The sequence below is a fragment of the Esox lucius genome, chromosome 9, assembly GCF_011004845.1.
Source record: "Esox lucius isolate fEsoLuc1 chromosome 9, fEsoLuc1.pri, whole genome shotgun sequence".
Classification (NCBI taxonomy): Eukaryota; Metazoa; Chordata; class Actinopteri; order Esociformes; family Esocidae; genus Esox; species Esox lucius.
In genome coordinates, this window is record NC_047577.1 from 14,739,638 (window position 1) to 14,753,989 (window position 14,352).

The 14,352-nt window shown below is 39.0% G+C and overlaps 2 protein-coding genes across 4 annotated transcripts; both read right to left on the minus strand.

Moving 5' to 3' along the window:
• Positions 1 to 407: 407 nt before the first annotated feature.
• Positions 408 to 8,415, minus strand: LOC105012297 (C-X-C motif chemokine 11-like). 2 transcript variants are annotated; one of them, XM_034294072.1, is made up of 5 exons: positions 8,219 to 8,415; positions 2,054 to 2,138; positions 1,601 to 1,718; positions 1,391 to 1,474; positions 408 to 1,096 (listed from the first exon to the last, which is right to left on the minus strand). In XM_034294072.1, the coding sequence occupies exons 2-5, from the start codon at positions 2,124 to 2,126 to the stop codon at positions 1,042 to 1,044; spliced, it is 330 nt and encodes a 109-aa protein (XP_034149963.1). In that variant the 5' UTR covers positions 2,127 to 2,138; positions 8,219 to 8,415; the 3' UTR covers positions 408 to 1,041. The 2 variants fall into 2 exon arrangements, with proteins under 2 accessions (XP_034149963.1, XP_010871325.2); XM_010873023.4 differs by lacking the exon at positions 8,219 to 8,415 and having other exon boundaries at positions 2,054 to 2,141.
• On the minus strand, positions 6,608 to 8,382 carry LOC105012296 (C-X-C motif chemokine 11). Of its 2 annotated transcripts, none has more exons than XM_010873021.4 (4): positions 8,134 to 8,382; positions 7,683 to 7,806; positions 7,456 to 7,539; positions 6,608 to 7,161 (listed from the first exon to the last, which is right to left on the minus strand). In XM_010873021.4, the coding sequence occupies exons 1-4, from the start codon at positions 8,204 to 8,206 to the stop codon at positions 7,107 to 7,109; spliced, it is 336 nt and encodes a 111-aa protein (XP_010871323.1). In that variant the 5' UTR covers positions 8,207 to 8,382; the 3' UTR covers positions 6,608 to 7,106. The 2 variants fall into 2 exon arrangements, with proteins under 2 accessions (XP_010871323.1, XP_010871324.1); XM_010873022.5 differs by having other exon boundaries at positions 7,683 to 7,800; positions 8,134 to 8,307.
• Positions 8,416 to 14,352: the final 5,937 nt, after the last annotated feature.

Genomic DNA, 14,352 nt, shown 5'->3' on the forward strand with positions numbered 1-14,352 from the left:
TTTTGAGGATTTCTTGTCTCGATGTCACAGCTCCTAGACTGGCACATAATAATCTCTTCCTCACATTTATTCAGCTGTGCACCTTGATTGTGTAGGCACTCGTTATGTCATGCCTTTGTTCCCTGCTTCAGGGGAACCAGGCATTCCCTACTTATGGGAACGAGATACAGCACAATGAGAGCCACATGCCATCAAGGGATGAGTTGTTTGTCACCGGAAAGGCGGGGCTTCCAGTCTGGCTCGATCACTTATCAAACTTTGAAAGGCAGGATTCAATGTTCATTGTGTTGTATCTCTATCAAAATAAGATAATGTTGTTTTTGGGTTAGAGTTTGTTTAGTTATTTCAGTCACAGTTCAAATGAACATTTAATTAAGTTAAAACATACTGTGTGAAACAGTGTTGTATACATGCCTGCATTGTGTACATTTACAGTAGCAATCGAAAACATTGTTACTCTGTACTTCAATAAAGTGCATACTTTTAGATAAACAGCGGTTATTTGCATTTGTTACATTATTTTCCCATTTTATTTCCATTATTTTTCCATTTATATTTACAATGTTATTCATTTAGTGCCATTCATCAATCACAAGCACCATTCAATTTTTTTTGTTGCATTACAGCCTGAAATCAGGCTTTATTAAACCACAATATCAACATGAAAATAAAATCCTAAAAGGAAAGTGGTTCATGTTTCAACATGACAGTTAACCAAAGCAATGTGGATAGAGAATCTGTGGAATGACATGAAGAGGGCAGTCCATAAGCTGTTACCATGCAATTTGACTGAGCTTGAACAATTTTGCAAGGAAGAATGGCACAGTCTTGGTATGTAAAGTTAGTACAGACCTATTAAAAGACTGATGGCGGTAATCGTAATTCAAGCTAATGGTGGTTCCACCTATCCACATAGGGTATTTTACTGTTTTAATTAGAATTCAAAGTCAAAGTCAAGCATTCCATTCCTTTCTGCTTGTTTGGTCACATGACTTCTGGGAAAATCCATCCCAGTTTAGGCCTCCTCCTTCTCAGCCACTTTCACTCTTTTTTCTTCTTGAGACATCTTTTCTTTTGCTTGCCGTCCTTGTTTATCCTATTTGGAATAAAGAACAGTCGGTGTCAGGCTCAGAAAAGACTAATGCAATATTGTTTAGTGTGTGTCCAATGCTAATGGTCGTGCATGCAACTTAAGTACACATTCTACAGAATTCTGCTTTTCTATGTTTTAGTCTGCATGTCTGCAACTCATGGCACTGCTCTGTTTCAACATTGGATCTCTGTCATTGTCATTAGACTTTAATGTGCACCTATTGCAGTTATAACTAGAAGATAGGACTGCTGCCTATGCTTTTATACAGTGGTAATGATTGTGATTGTTTCATCTTACTTGTTCCAGCACTGGATAAAAAACCTGCCCTTCTGTCCCTCAGGGTTCAGGCAGCGTTTTGCTCCGTCTTCCTCTAGTGTTACACTAAAAAATACAAAACATATTTGCACACGATGAGTGCTTGGGTCACACAACTGAAATAAGTGCTTTTGTTTGTTAACATTGGAAGTTATACAAAAAGCATTCATATTAAATGTGTCCAGTACCTACATGACTTCAACATTGTCGCAATAAAAGGTATTTTCAATGATTTCAAAATCCACAATGGTTTCTGAGGTATGCATGATGGTTCCTGGACAAATGCATCTGGCTCCTGGAACATACTGAGCTGTTATTTGAGACATAAATATCATTAGCATGGTCGCACATTTCGCATCAAAAATATATTTTTGTAAAGACGTGTTTTCTAAATTGGAATTTGGATAACAAGTCATATGAAGGGATTTCTGCACAATGCTTGTTCTGACAAGAAACTGTAAATCCAGTTGCTACACTCTTATAGCCAGCTAAGTTAATGGTATTGGACATTCATAGGCATGTCAGTATACAGCTGGCTATAATGTTACAGTGACTGTACCACACAGCTAGTCAATCAGGTAACCGGTAAACCATACATAGCAGACAATGTGTCTCATATTATAGGAAAAGAAGTTGAGTTCTTACCTCCGTCGAGTTGTATGCAAACACCAAGCAGAAAGACCACCAAAAGACTGGAGACTGTAGGTACGAAGGCCATTGTGACTCTTAGTTTAGAAAGGTGAGATTATGTAGAGCCAAGCAGGCTGTAAGTTCCACTAGAAGTGTACATGAAGAAGTGAAGACTCGGTGGGATGTATTTCCCTTTTATACACTGCTGACAGGCAATTCCCAAAAAGACCATGTGTTTACCAGGTATTAGAGATAATCAGTCATTTATCTGGAATTTGTTGTAATATGGATATTTTCTTTTCTTGCCTAGATGTTTTCCAGGCCCATTGCCAATAACCAACCAGCTCTGCCTTGGGTGCCAATATTTTTCTGTATAACAACAATAGACAGGAGTTTTAGTAAGATAAAGTCATCCTGCAAACATGAATTCTAATGTGTAGTATTAATTAAATGGGAATACATTTTTCAATAGTGCTGGGGTGTGTGTAACCCGTAGTTGACCCTCGTGACCCTTGGATCTTGGGTTAGTTATAACACTTTGTTGACCCTCGTGACCCTCAGATCTTGGGTTAGTTATAACACGTTGTTGACCCTCGTGACCCTTGGATCTTGGGTTAGTTATAACACGTTGTTGACCCTTGTGACCCTCAGATCTTGGGATAGTTATAACACGTTGTTGACCCTCGTGAGCCTCAGATCTTGGGTTAGTTATAACACGTTGTTGACCCTCGTGACCCTCAGATCTTGGGATAGTTATAACACGTTGTTGACCCTCGTGACCCTCAGATCTTGGGTTAGTTATAACACGTTGTTGACCCTCGTGACCCTCAGATCTTGGGATAGTTATAACACGTTGTTGACCCTCGTGACCCTCAGATCTTGGGTTAGTTATAACACGTTGTTGACCCTCGTGACCCTTGGATCTTGGGTTAGTTATAACACGTTGTTGACCCTCGTGAGCCTCAGATCTTGGGTTAGTTATAACACGTTGTTGACCCTCGTGACCCTCAGATCTTGGGTTAGTTATAACACGTTGTTGACCCTCGTGACCCTTGGATCTTGGGTTAGTTCTAACACGTTGTTGACCCTCGTGACCCTTGGATCTTGGGTTAGTTATAACACGTTGTTGACCCTCGTGACCCTCAGATCTTGGGTTAGTTATAACACGTTGTTGACCCTCGTGACCCTCAGATCTTGGGTTAGTTATAACACGTTGTTGACCCTCGTGACCCTTGGATCTTGGGTTAGTTATAACACGTTGTTGACCCTCGTGACCCTCGGATCTTGGGTTAGTTATAACACGTTGTTGACCCTCGTGACCCTTGGATCTTGGGTTAGTTATAACACGTTGTTGACCCTCATGACCCTCAGATCTTGGGTTAGTTATAACACGTTGTTGACCCTCGTGACCCTCGGATCTTGGGTTAGTTATAACACGTTGTTGACCCTCGTGACCATCAGATCTTGGGATAGTTATAACACGTTGTTGACCCTCGTGACCCTCAGATCTTGGGTTAGTTATAACACGTTGTTGACCCTCGTGACCCTCAGATCTTGGGTTAGTTATAACACGTTGTTGACCCTCGTGAGCCTCAGATCTTGGGTTAGTTATAACACGTTGTTGACCCTCGTGACCCTCAGATCTTGGGTTAGTTATAACACGTTGTTGACCCTCGTGACCCTCAGATCTTGGGTTAGTTATAACACGTTGTTGACCCTCGTGACCCTCAGATCTTGGGTCAGATATAACACGTAGAGTTGACCCTCCTGACTCTCCGATCTTGGGTCAGATCACAATCTGTGGCCATACATTTCTGATCTTTTTCATAAAATGAGAATCTGAAAAATACTAACCGAATCTTCAGCAACATATACAAATAAAAAAGATTTAAATATGACTGATCATGAAAATAAAACAATCTTTTATTTATGGATAGTGATCATATGAAGCCATTTATTATCACATAGTTGTTTGGCTCCTGTGTAAATCATAATGATAACAGAAGTCACCCAAATGGCCCTGATCAAAAGTTTACATACCCTTGAATGTTTGGCCACACACAGGTGAAAATTACAATTAAAGATGAATTTCCCACCCCTGTGGCTTTTTAAATTGCAATTAGTCTCTGTGTATAAATAGTCAATGAGTTTGTTAGCACACATGTGGATGCACTGAGTAGGCTAGACACTGAGCCATGGGGAGCAGAAAAGGACTGTCAAAAGACCTGTGTAACAAGGTAATGGAACTTTATAAAGATGGAAAAGGATATAAAAAGATATCCAAATCTTTGCAAATGCCAGTCAGTATTGTTCAATCACTTATTAAAAAGTGGAACATTCAGGGTTCTCTTGATACTAAGCCAAAGTCAGGTAGACCAAGAAAGATTTCAGCCAAAACTGCCAGATGAATTGTTCGGGATACAAAGAAAAACCCACAGATAACCTCAGAAGAAATACAGGCTGCTCTGGAAAAAGAGGGTGTGGTTGTTTAAAGGAGCACAATACGACGATACTTGAACAAAATGAGCTGCATGGTCAAGTTGCCAGAAAGAAGCCTTTACTGTGCCAATGCCACAAAAGCCAGGTTACAATATGCCTGACAACACACTGTAATTTGGAGTGATGAGTCCAAAATAGAGCTTTATGGTCACAACCATAAGCGCTATGTTTGGACAGGGGTCAGTAAGGCCTATAGTGAACAGAATACCATCCCCACTGTGAAGCATGGTGGTGGCTCACTGATGTTTTAGGGGGGCTGTGACCACTAAAGGCACTGGGAATCTTGTGAAAATGTATGGCAAGATGAATGCAGCATGTTATGCACAAAACCTGCGCATGGGATGCCCTTGGACCTTCCAGCACAACAATGACCCTAAGCACAATGCCAAGTTGACCCTCCAATGGTTACAGCAGAAAAAGATGACGTTTCTGGAATGGCCATCACAGTCTCCTGACCTTAATATTATCGAGCCACTCTGGGGAGATCTCAAACGTGTGGTTCATGCAAGACGACCAAAGACTTTGCATGACCTGGAGGCATTTTGCCAAGACGAATGGGCAGTTATACCACCTGCAAGAATTCAGGGCCTCATAGAAAACTATTACAAAAAACTGCACGCTGTCATTGATGCTAAAGGAGGCAATACACAGTATTAATAACTAAGGGGATTCAGACTTCTGAACAGGGGTTCAGTCAATTATTTTCTTTTTTGCCACGTTTTGTTTTATGATTATGCCATTCTGTTATGACCTACAGTTAAATGTGAAACCAAAAAGAAATAAAAGACGTGTTTTGCCTGCTCACTCATGTTTTCTTTACAAATAGTACATCCAGCTCCAGAAAAAAGACCACTGCACCTTTTTCTTTCCTTTCCAAAAAAGTTGAAAAGGAAGGTTTTGAGTGTGGAACAGAAGTGTATAATTTGTAGTGGTCTCTTAGGAAAGAAAAAGTCCCAGTGGTCTCTTAATTTCTTCCGGAGCTTTATATTACCAATTCTCCAAGTGTATGCAAACTTTTGAGCACAACTGTACATTTCATATCATGTTCTTTTAGATTATGTTTTTAAAATTGCTATGAACAGTGTTACCATAAACAATTTTTAACTAGCTGGTGCCAGGATTTTCAGTGTGGGGACCAGAATTAGAAAAGTTCAGAATATCTCGCATCTACGTGGTTCAAAGCACAACTGCAAGACAACTATATAGTTTGTCTTTTACAGGACACTTGCATTCCAGTTATTTCCCTTAGCATCATACTCGTTTCCGTCCAAGGACAGACGCAATGGAAGTGACATGCCGTGTGCCAGGTGCGAATGTTTCTCTCATATACATGGACCAGACCCAGGAGTTCCTCTTCTACAAACAGCTGTGCCTGCCTTGCAGCTCTGCCTGATTTGTTGGTCTAGGACTGGGCTTAACCTGCATCTGTGAAACCAGCGTTTATAGTATTGTAAACACTTTTGTTCTGTACTTCAGTACAGTGCATACTTTTAGATACACCCATGTTGATTGCCTGTGTTGCAATTATTATTATTTTACCATTCATATTTATAATGTCATTCATAAATATGATGCCACCATCATCCATTTATCACAAGAAGGCTGTTATTTGTTTTAGCAATATATTAGAGTTTAGCCACTTTTTGGAAGTATCCTTTATGCACTTTGTGAATGTTTTGAAATTGGAAATGTGAACACATCTGTATTGCTTTATTTACAAAGGGCAGCATTTCGAACAGGTATCCATTTTCACTTTGCTAAATATGCTTGGTTTTTACTGCAGAAACCTTTTTAAAACACTGATTGTGACTTTATTAGTAGCCTGCTGGAAACCCAGTTTGAATTATATTAATGTAATATGATATTGGTATCACCGTGGGAATTTAAAAGCTTTGATATTTTAGAAAGTTTGTCCTCCACCAATGTACTCGTTATATTAATAGGTGTGTTTTATTTGATCTGGTTTAGTATATAAATGTAAATTGTTTTACAACAGGCTCTCCTTGAGTTATTAAAGCAATACATATGTAAATTGCGATATAATCAGTGAATCAGGGTAATTGTCTCATATTTGGAATATCTCAGTAGTTTATTACTCCATGGTTTCAGACATACACTACTACAGTCATTCAAAATATGCTGAGAGTTTAAAGACAGGATAACTTAGAGTTGTTTAAAAAAGAAAAGAAAGTTGTATTTGAGTGTTATAAAAAATATATATTTTTGAACCAACACAAACTATTTAAATAGCAAAATGAACATCAATTATAAATTAAAACTTTTAAATAAGTTATCCACCGGACTTCATAAAACATACATAGTGCTGAATACATTCAATCCTGCAACAGTACAGTCCATCTTCATAATATCGCACACAATACAAACATTTTCAAAGGATTATGGGAAGATATTATTAAAGGAATATCTCTTTTCTTTCATCCTTCCTCTCACATTCTTGTGCTCTCCTTCTCTGAAGGGCAGAGTCATGCATTCCATTCTGGTCACATGACTTCTGGGAAAATCCATCCCAGAGGGTCTTCCATTTAGGCCTCCTCCTTCTCAGCCACTTTCACTCTTTTTTCTTCTTGAGACATCTTTTCTTTTGCTTGCCGTCCTTGTTTATCCTATTTGGAACAAAGAACAGTCGGTGTCAGGCTCAGAAAAGACTAATGCAATATTGTTTAGTGTGTGTCCATTTCTAATGGTCGTGCATGCAACTTAAGTACACATTCTACAGAATTCTGCTTTTCTATGTTTTAGTCTGCATGTCTGCAACTCATGGCACTGCTCGGTTTCAACATTGGATCTCTGTCATTGTCATTAGACTTTAATGTGCACCTATTGCAGTTATAACTAGAAGATAGGACTGCTGCCTATGCTTTTATACAGTGGTAATGATTGTGATTGTTTCATCTTACTTGTTCCAGCACTGGATAAAAAACCTGCCCTTCTGTCCCTCAGGGTTCAGGCAGCGTTTTGCTCCGTCTTCCTCTAGTGTTACACTAAAAAATACAAAACATATTTGCACACGATGAGTGCTTGGGTCACACAACTGAAATAAGTGCTTTTGTTTGTTAACATTGGAAGTTTTAAAGTTATCCAAAAAGGAAAAAAAGCATTCATATTAAATGTGTCCAGTACATACATGACTTCAATTTTGTCGCAATAAAAGGTCTTTTCAATGATTTCAAAGTCCACAATGGTTTCTGAGGTATGCATGATGGTTCCTGGACAAATGCATCTGGCTCCTGGAACATACTGAGCTGCAACTGAGACATTAATATCATTAGCATGGTTGCACATTTTGCATCAAAAATATAATTTGTAAAAACATGTTTTCTAAATTGGAATTTGGATAACAAGTCATATGAAGGGATTTCTGCACAATGCTTGTTCTGACAAGAAACTGTAAATCCAGTTACTACACTCTTATAGCCAGCTAAGTTAATGGTATTGGACATTCATAGGCATGTCAGTATACAGCTGGCTATAATGTTACAGTGACTGTACCATACAGCTAGTCAGTCAGGTAACCGGTAAACCATACATAGCAGACAATGTATCTCATATTATAGGAAAAGAAGTTGAGTTCTTACCTCCGTCGAGTTGTATGCAAACACCAAGCAGAAAGACCACCAAAAGACTGGAGACTGTAGGTACGAAGGCCATTGTGACTCTTAGTAGCAAGAGGTTTAGAAGATGACAGAAAAGTGTAGTCGAACAGGCAGTAAGAGCCACTCGAAGCTAATGTGAAGAAGTGAGGACTTAGTGGGATCCATTTCCCTTTTATACACTGCTGGCAGACGCTTCCCAAAAAGTCCATATGTTTCCCAGTCATCCGAGGACAACTGGAATTTCCCAGTCCACCAGGGAGGGAATGTTGTACTACCCACAGTTAGAGAAGTGGGAGGAGGGGGCGTATGACGGCTCTGAGGCTGCTGGAAACTGAAGGCTTAACTCTTAGCTTTTCTAACTGTGAAAGTGAATGCCTGTTGTATGCGGTCAGCGTAGCAGGTCATACAGGCAGGGCTGTCTGTGAACCTGTTATTTGAGATAATTTACAGCAGGGCATGTGGATGCCTCAGAATTTCTAGGAACTGCTCTTTACGACATCTCAAATCGGGGGGGTCAAACGTAAGTGGTTCTTCTGAAGATGGTCTTGTATTTTAACGTCTGAGCGGTCAAAAAACAAAAACCCCAAACGGGACCAGTGGTAAAATAAATGAGCAAAACTGTGAGAAAGCAGCATCTCTGTCTTTTGTTTATAGCTTTCTTGTCTTGGTTTACACTGAGCACTGCAGTGTTCCAAGCCTCCCTGACCAGATATAATAACAAAGGCTTATAGAGAAAAAAAGTGTCAACAACTAACAATGATACATGGTCAAAATCCAAAAGGATCTAACACAGTATTTATTTCTTCAGCAAAATTTTTAAAACTGGTGACTGGGACAGTTAGAAAAGCTGGGACATTGGCTAAAAGCTTGAGGTTACATAAACAGACGTCAGGAGCTTGTGGAATTATAAGTCCGCAAATGATGCAACAATCCGCGTCTGGAGACGTCCTGACTGGGAAGTGGCTGTTCTTCCCTAACATTCCAGTAGCTCCTCTTAACCGAGAGGGATGTTCTTTACCTCAGGAAGGGGTTCAATCCCAGTACTCACCATCCAGACTGGAGTTGTGTACGGGGAGACAATTTCACCAGGCCACCCCAAGAGCTCCCATGACTCTCCCCAAAGCGTGACAGAAGAACGTCGCAAACACTAATAATAAGGTTACACTCCTTTGTCCCATTTTCTGTTTGGTTGTATTTTTCGATTATCTTGAGTTGCTTTTCAATGCTGGTTTCATGTTGTTTGCATTGCATTGAAGTTTGTGTGAATCGTTCCCACACAATATGAAAGTGCAGTAGTGTAAAATTCTTATGCCACCTGAGAAGAATTGTTTATTGCTTTTTACCTGTGTTGTGTTTATTTCTTCATAAAAACACTACGTAACAATAGAATAAATACAATAAACATTACAGCAATAAATGGACGTCCCTTTCAGCCAATGGTATAGGGTCCTGGTAAAAATGTATGAAATAAAAAATGCTAAACAATACACAGTTATTTAGATTTATTATGCTGTAACTTTGGAAGTAGCAATAATGACTCCAAACACTGCAAATACAATTAAGTCTGATGATTACAGTATTAGACCTCAAGAAGATACAAACAAGCAGTAACTATAAGCAGCCAAAGTCAAAAGATGAGTTATGGCAAAGTCTATAAACACTGTAAAGAATACTTGGAAGAAAATCGACCAAAGCAACTTGGTGTAGTTATTCATTCTAACAGTGGTCAAACTAAATAATGTCTTGTCTTAAAAACACAAAACAGTTACAGTGATTATTAATACAACATATTTTATTCATGTTTATTTGTATTTACTTCTAAGTTATGTCTTTTTTTTTCATGCCAAGGGGTTAGCTGTTCTAGCCAACAGTTACTGTTTAGGTCAATAGTTTCAATTTACAATTTACAACTCTCTATAGTCTTCAGTTTTGTGAAAACAGCGTGGATCAGACAGGATGGGTAGGGCCAGTGGCAACAGCGCTGAGAGCAGCAGTAGAATCATGATGACACAATGAACAGCTATGCATAATTATATCTCAAATGCAACTCACACTAACACATATCTGGATACTGGCACCCGTTTTAGCAGACTTGATGATGGTGATGATGAATAATGATTAATAATGACTGGGCTAAACACTCAGAATCTCTCTGGTGTTTAGGTTTCTATGGGTCTTACCAGGAGCCCATTTCCATTCTTAAGTCCTCATTTCAGTTCCTTGAAGAAAGTCTGTCAGAAGAATGAGTTGCGAATGAGCATGGAATACGGCCCACAGGGACCCCATCAGTTTTGCCTGGGTTTTCTGTTTTCTTTTTACTGTCAGATGTTGAACTAATTACATTCTAAGCTGACATTTTATTAAAATTATGTATAAAATTATAAAATCTATCACACTATCTAGACCAGGCAAAAAGAAAGCACATTATTTCTGAGAGATATAGCATTTCCTTAAATAAAAGACAGAACAACAAGATGCTGTTCAAATGCTATTCTACCATGCAATAATATGCTTGGTTTAAATGTAATCTGGCACCTCATGACATGAGTGTGTGTTGTGATCCCATGTTCAAAGTTGACCTGCATTCATGGCATGTCCGTGCAGTTCATTAGGATGTTGTTCAAAACAGCCCCACATTCCGAATGGCATTCTCTGATATGTACAGAATTGAATAAGACCTGATGATTATGGTCGACAGGAAAAGCTGGTGCATGTGTTGTTGCTTTTTGTAGAATAATGTACATTGTATACCTACATTACCCAAATAATGGGACAAATAACAGATAATCACACAAATTACATGAGACAATTCAACCGTTCATAGTATACACAATACGTATTCTGTTTCACATGCAGGGGAGTCATTTCATGTTGTTGACCACTGCATAACATTAACTTATATATAAAGGTTGGATGCTTTAGTTGAATCTGGGCCAGTTTTGGGAGAGATTGTTATTTATTGTGTGGGTGTGCTGCTCAAACGATAGTTATCAATTGTAAAATCACAAAAGTTATTTCCACTTGACCCTCCCATAGTTTATAAAAAATAATATACATTTGTATATGTGTGTATATATATATATATATATATATATATATTATACACTCACCTAAAGGATTATTAGGAACACCTACTCAATTTCTCATTAATGCAATTATCAAATCAACCAATCACATGGCAGTTGCTTCAATGCATCCAAACTGAATGTCAGAATGGGAAAGAAAGGTGATTTAAGCAATTTTGAGTGTGGCATGGTTGTTGGTGCCAGACGGGCCGGTCTGAATATTTCACAATCTGCTCAGTTACTGGGATTTTCACGCACAACCATTTCTAGGGTTTACAAAGAATGGTGTGAAAAGGGAAAAACATCCAGTATGCGGCAGTCCTGTGGGCGAAAATGCCTTGTTGATGCTAGAGGTCAGAGGAGAATGGGCCGACTGATTCAAGCTGATAGAAGAGCAACTTTGACTGAAATAACCATTCGTTACAACCGAGGAATGCCGCAAAGCATTTGTGAAGCCACAACACGCACAACCTTGAGGCGGATGAGGCTACAACAGCAGAAGACCCCACCGAGTACCACTCATCTCCACTACAAATAGGAAAAAGAGGCTACAATTTGCACGAGCTCACCAAAATTGGACAGTTGAAGACTGGAAGAATGTTGCCTGGTCTGATGAGTCTCGATTTCTGTTGAGACATTCAGATGGTAGAGTCAGAATTTGGGGTAAACAGAATGAGAACATGGATCCATCATGCCTTGTTACCACTGTGCAGGCTGGTGGTGGTGGTGTAATGGTGTGGGGGATGTTTTCTTGGCACACTTTAGGCCCCTTAGTGCCAATTGGGCATCGTTTAAATGCCACGGCCTACCTGAGCATTGTTTCTGACCATGTCCATCCCTTTATGACCACCATGTACCCATCCTCTGATGGCTACGTCCAGCAGGATAATGCACCATGTCACAAAGCTCGAATCATTTCAAATTGGTTTCTTGAACATGACAATGAATTTACTGTACTGAAATGGCCCCCACAGTCACCATATCTCAACCCAATAGAGCATCTTTGCGATGTGGTGGAACGGGAGCTTCGTGCCCTGGATGTGCATCCCACAAATCTCCATCAACTGCAAGATGCTATCCTATCAATATGGGCCAACATTTCTGAAGAATGCTTTCAGCACCTTGTTGAATCAATGCCACGTAGAATTAAGGCAGTTCTGAAGGCGAAAGGGGGTCAAACACAGTATTAGTACGGTGTTCCTAATAATCCTTTAGGTGAGTGTATATTATATATATATATATATATATATATATATATATATATATATATATATATATATATATATATATATGAAACGTTTCCAAAAATGTTTAATAAAATAAAATCTAGAATGTAAAGAAAAACAGACTGCAATGATTTGCAAATCATTTGAACCCTATTGTCAATAGAAAATTGTACAAAACAACACATTAAATGTTGAAACTGAGATATTAAATTTGATGCCAGCAACACGTTTCCGAAAGGTTGGGACAAAGGCAACAAAAGATTGGAAAAGTTGTTTAATGCTAAAAAACTAAACCTCGTGGAATATCACATAACTAATTAGGTCAATTGGCAACAGGTCAGTAACATGATTGGGTATTAAAAGATCATTCCAGAAAGGATGGGCCTGTCAGAAGTGAGGATGGGGAGGGGTTCACCACTCTGAAAGACTACGTGGGCAAATAGTGCAACAATTTAAGAATAACTTTTCTCAATCTAAAATTGCAAAGATTTTGGGGATCGGTACATAATTTCATTTAAAGATTTAGAGATTCCAGAGAAATCTCTGTACACAAGGAACAAGGCTGAAAACCAATATTGGATGGCTGTGATCTATCAGGCCCTTAGGTAACACTGCATTAAAAACAGACACGATTCTGTAGTGGAAATTATTGCATAGGCTCAGGAACACTCACAAAAACCTTTGTCTGTGAACAGTTTGTCGCTGCATCCACAAATGCAAGTTAAAACTCTACCATGCAAAGAAGAAACCATACATAAACATATCCAGAAACACTGCCGCCTTCTCTGGGTCTAAGCTCATTTAAGATGGACTGAGGTTAGGTGGAAAAATGTCCTGTGGTCTGACAAATCAAAATGTTAAATTGTTTTTGGGAATCATGGACGCTGCGTCCTCCGGAGTAAAGAGGTGAGGGACCATCTGACTTCAGCACATAGCACACAGTTCAAAAGCTAGCATCCGTGATGGTATGGGGGTGCATTAGTGCACATGGCATGGGTGATCATTAATGCCGAACAATATATACAGGCCTTGGAGCAACATATGCTCCCATCCAGACAAGGTCATTTTCAGGGAAGGCCTTGCTTATTTCAGCAAGACAATGCCAAACCACATTCTGCACATATTACAACATCATGGCTCCATAGTAAGAGTCTAGGTGCTAAACTGGTCTGCCTGCAGTCCAGACATGTCATCCATTGAAAACATTTGGTGCAATTTGAAATGAAAAATATAACAAAGAAAACCCTGAACTGTTGAGCAGCTGCAATCCTATGTCAAGCATGAATGGGAAAACATCTCACTTTCAAAACTACAACAATTGGTCTCCTCAGTTCCCAAGCACTTACAGAGTATTGTTAAAAGAAGAGGTGATGCAACACAGTGATAAACATGTCATAATCTTTTTGAAACATGTTCCTGGCATCAAACTTAAATTGGGCATGTATTTTTCCAAAAATTCTCAATTTCAACAGTTGATATGTTGTCTTTGTACAATTTTCAATGAAATGTTGGGATAAATGATTTGCACAACCAAGCCAAACCAATTATAAAACTATGTATTTTATTAGTCAGCAATAATGTGATTTGTTTTCTAAAGATCTGGCTAGCAAAAGAAAAAGTCACATTAATACTGATTTATAATCATCACTGTCCTTGATAGCTTATCAGTGTTTCCTGATGTATTTAGTCGGTTTTTCTCCAAATAGTGAGTAATTTAAACTGAAAAAGTGAATACACCCAGAAAGAAATAACACAGATCCTAGTACATAGAAAGAGACTTGAGGTCATATTGATGGGGTGCTTCTTCCCCATCCCAAACCATTTTGGGATGTAGCCTTTGAACTGGGATATTCCTGGGTGGTAGGCAGGTGCAAACTAACAAGAAATGTGATTCACTACTAGCTAGCTAC

What these genes read in the sequence shown, in the direction of transcription:
- LOC105012297 (XM_034294072.1), bottom strand. Translation starts at nt 2,126, where the DNA reads ATGGCCTTCGTACCTACAGTCTCCAGTCTTTTGGTGGTCTTTCTGCTT. An exon ending in TGCGACAATGTTGAAGTCAT is followed by an intron (nt 1,475 to 1,600) that starts GTAGGTACTGGA and finishes TGTATTTTTTAG; the next exon opens with TGTAACACTAGAGGAAGACG. An exon ending in TTTATCCAGTGCTGGAACAA is followed by an intron (nt 1,097 to 1,390) that starts GTAAGATGAAAC and finishes TATTCCAAATAG; the next exon opens with GATAAACAAGGACGGCAAGC.
- LOC105012296 (XM_010873021.4), bottom strand. Translation starts at nt 8,206, where the DNA reads ATGGCCTTCGTACCTACAGTCTCCAGTCTTTTGGTGGTCTTTCTGCTT. An exon ending in TGCGACAAAATTGAAGTCAT is followed by an intron (nt 7,540 to 7,682) that starts GTATGTACTGGA and finishes TGTATTTTTTAG; the next exon opens with TGTAACACTAGAGGAAGACG. An exon ending in TTTATCCAGTGCTGGAACAA is followed by an intron (nt 7,162 to 7,455) that starts GTAAGATGAAAC and finishes TGTTCCAAATAG; the next exon opens with GATAAACAAGGACGGCAAGC.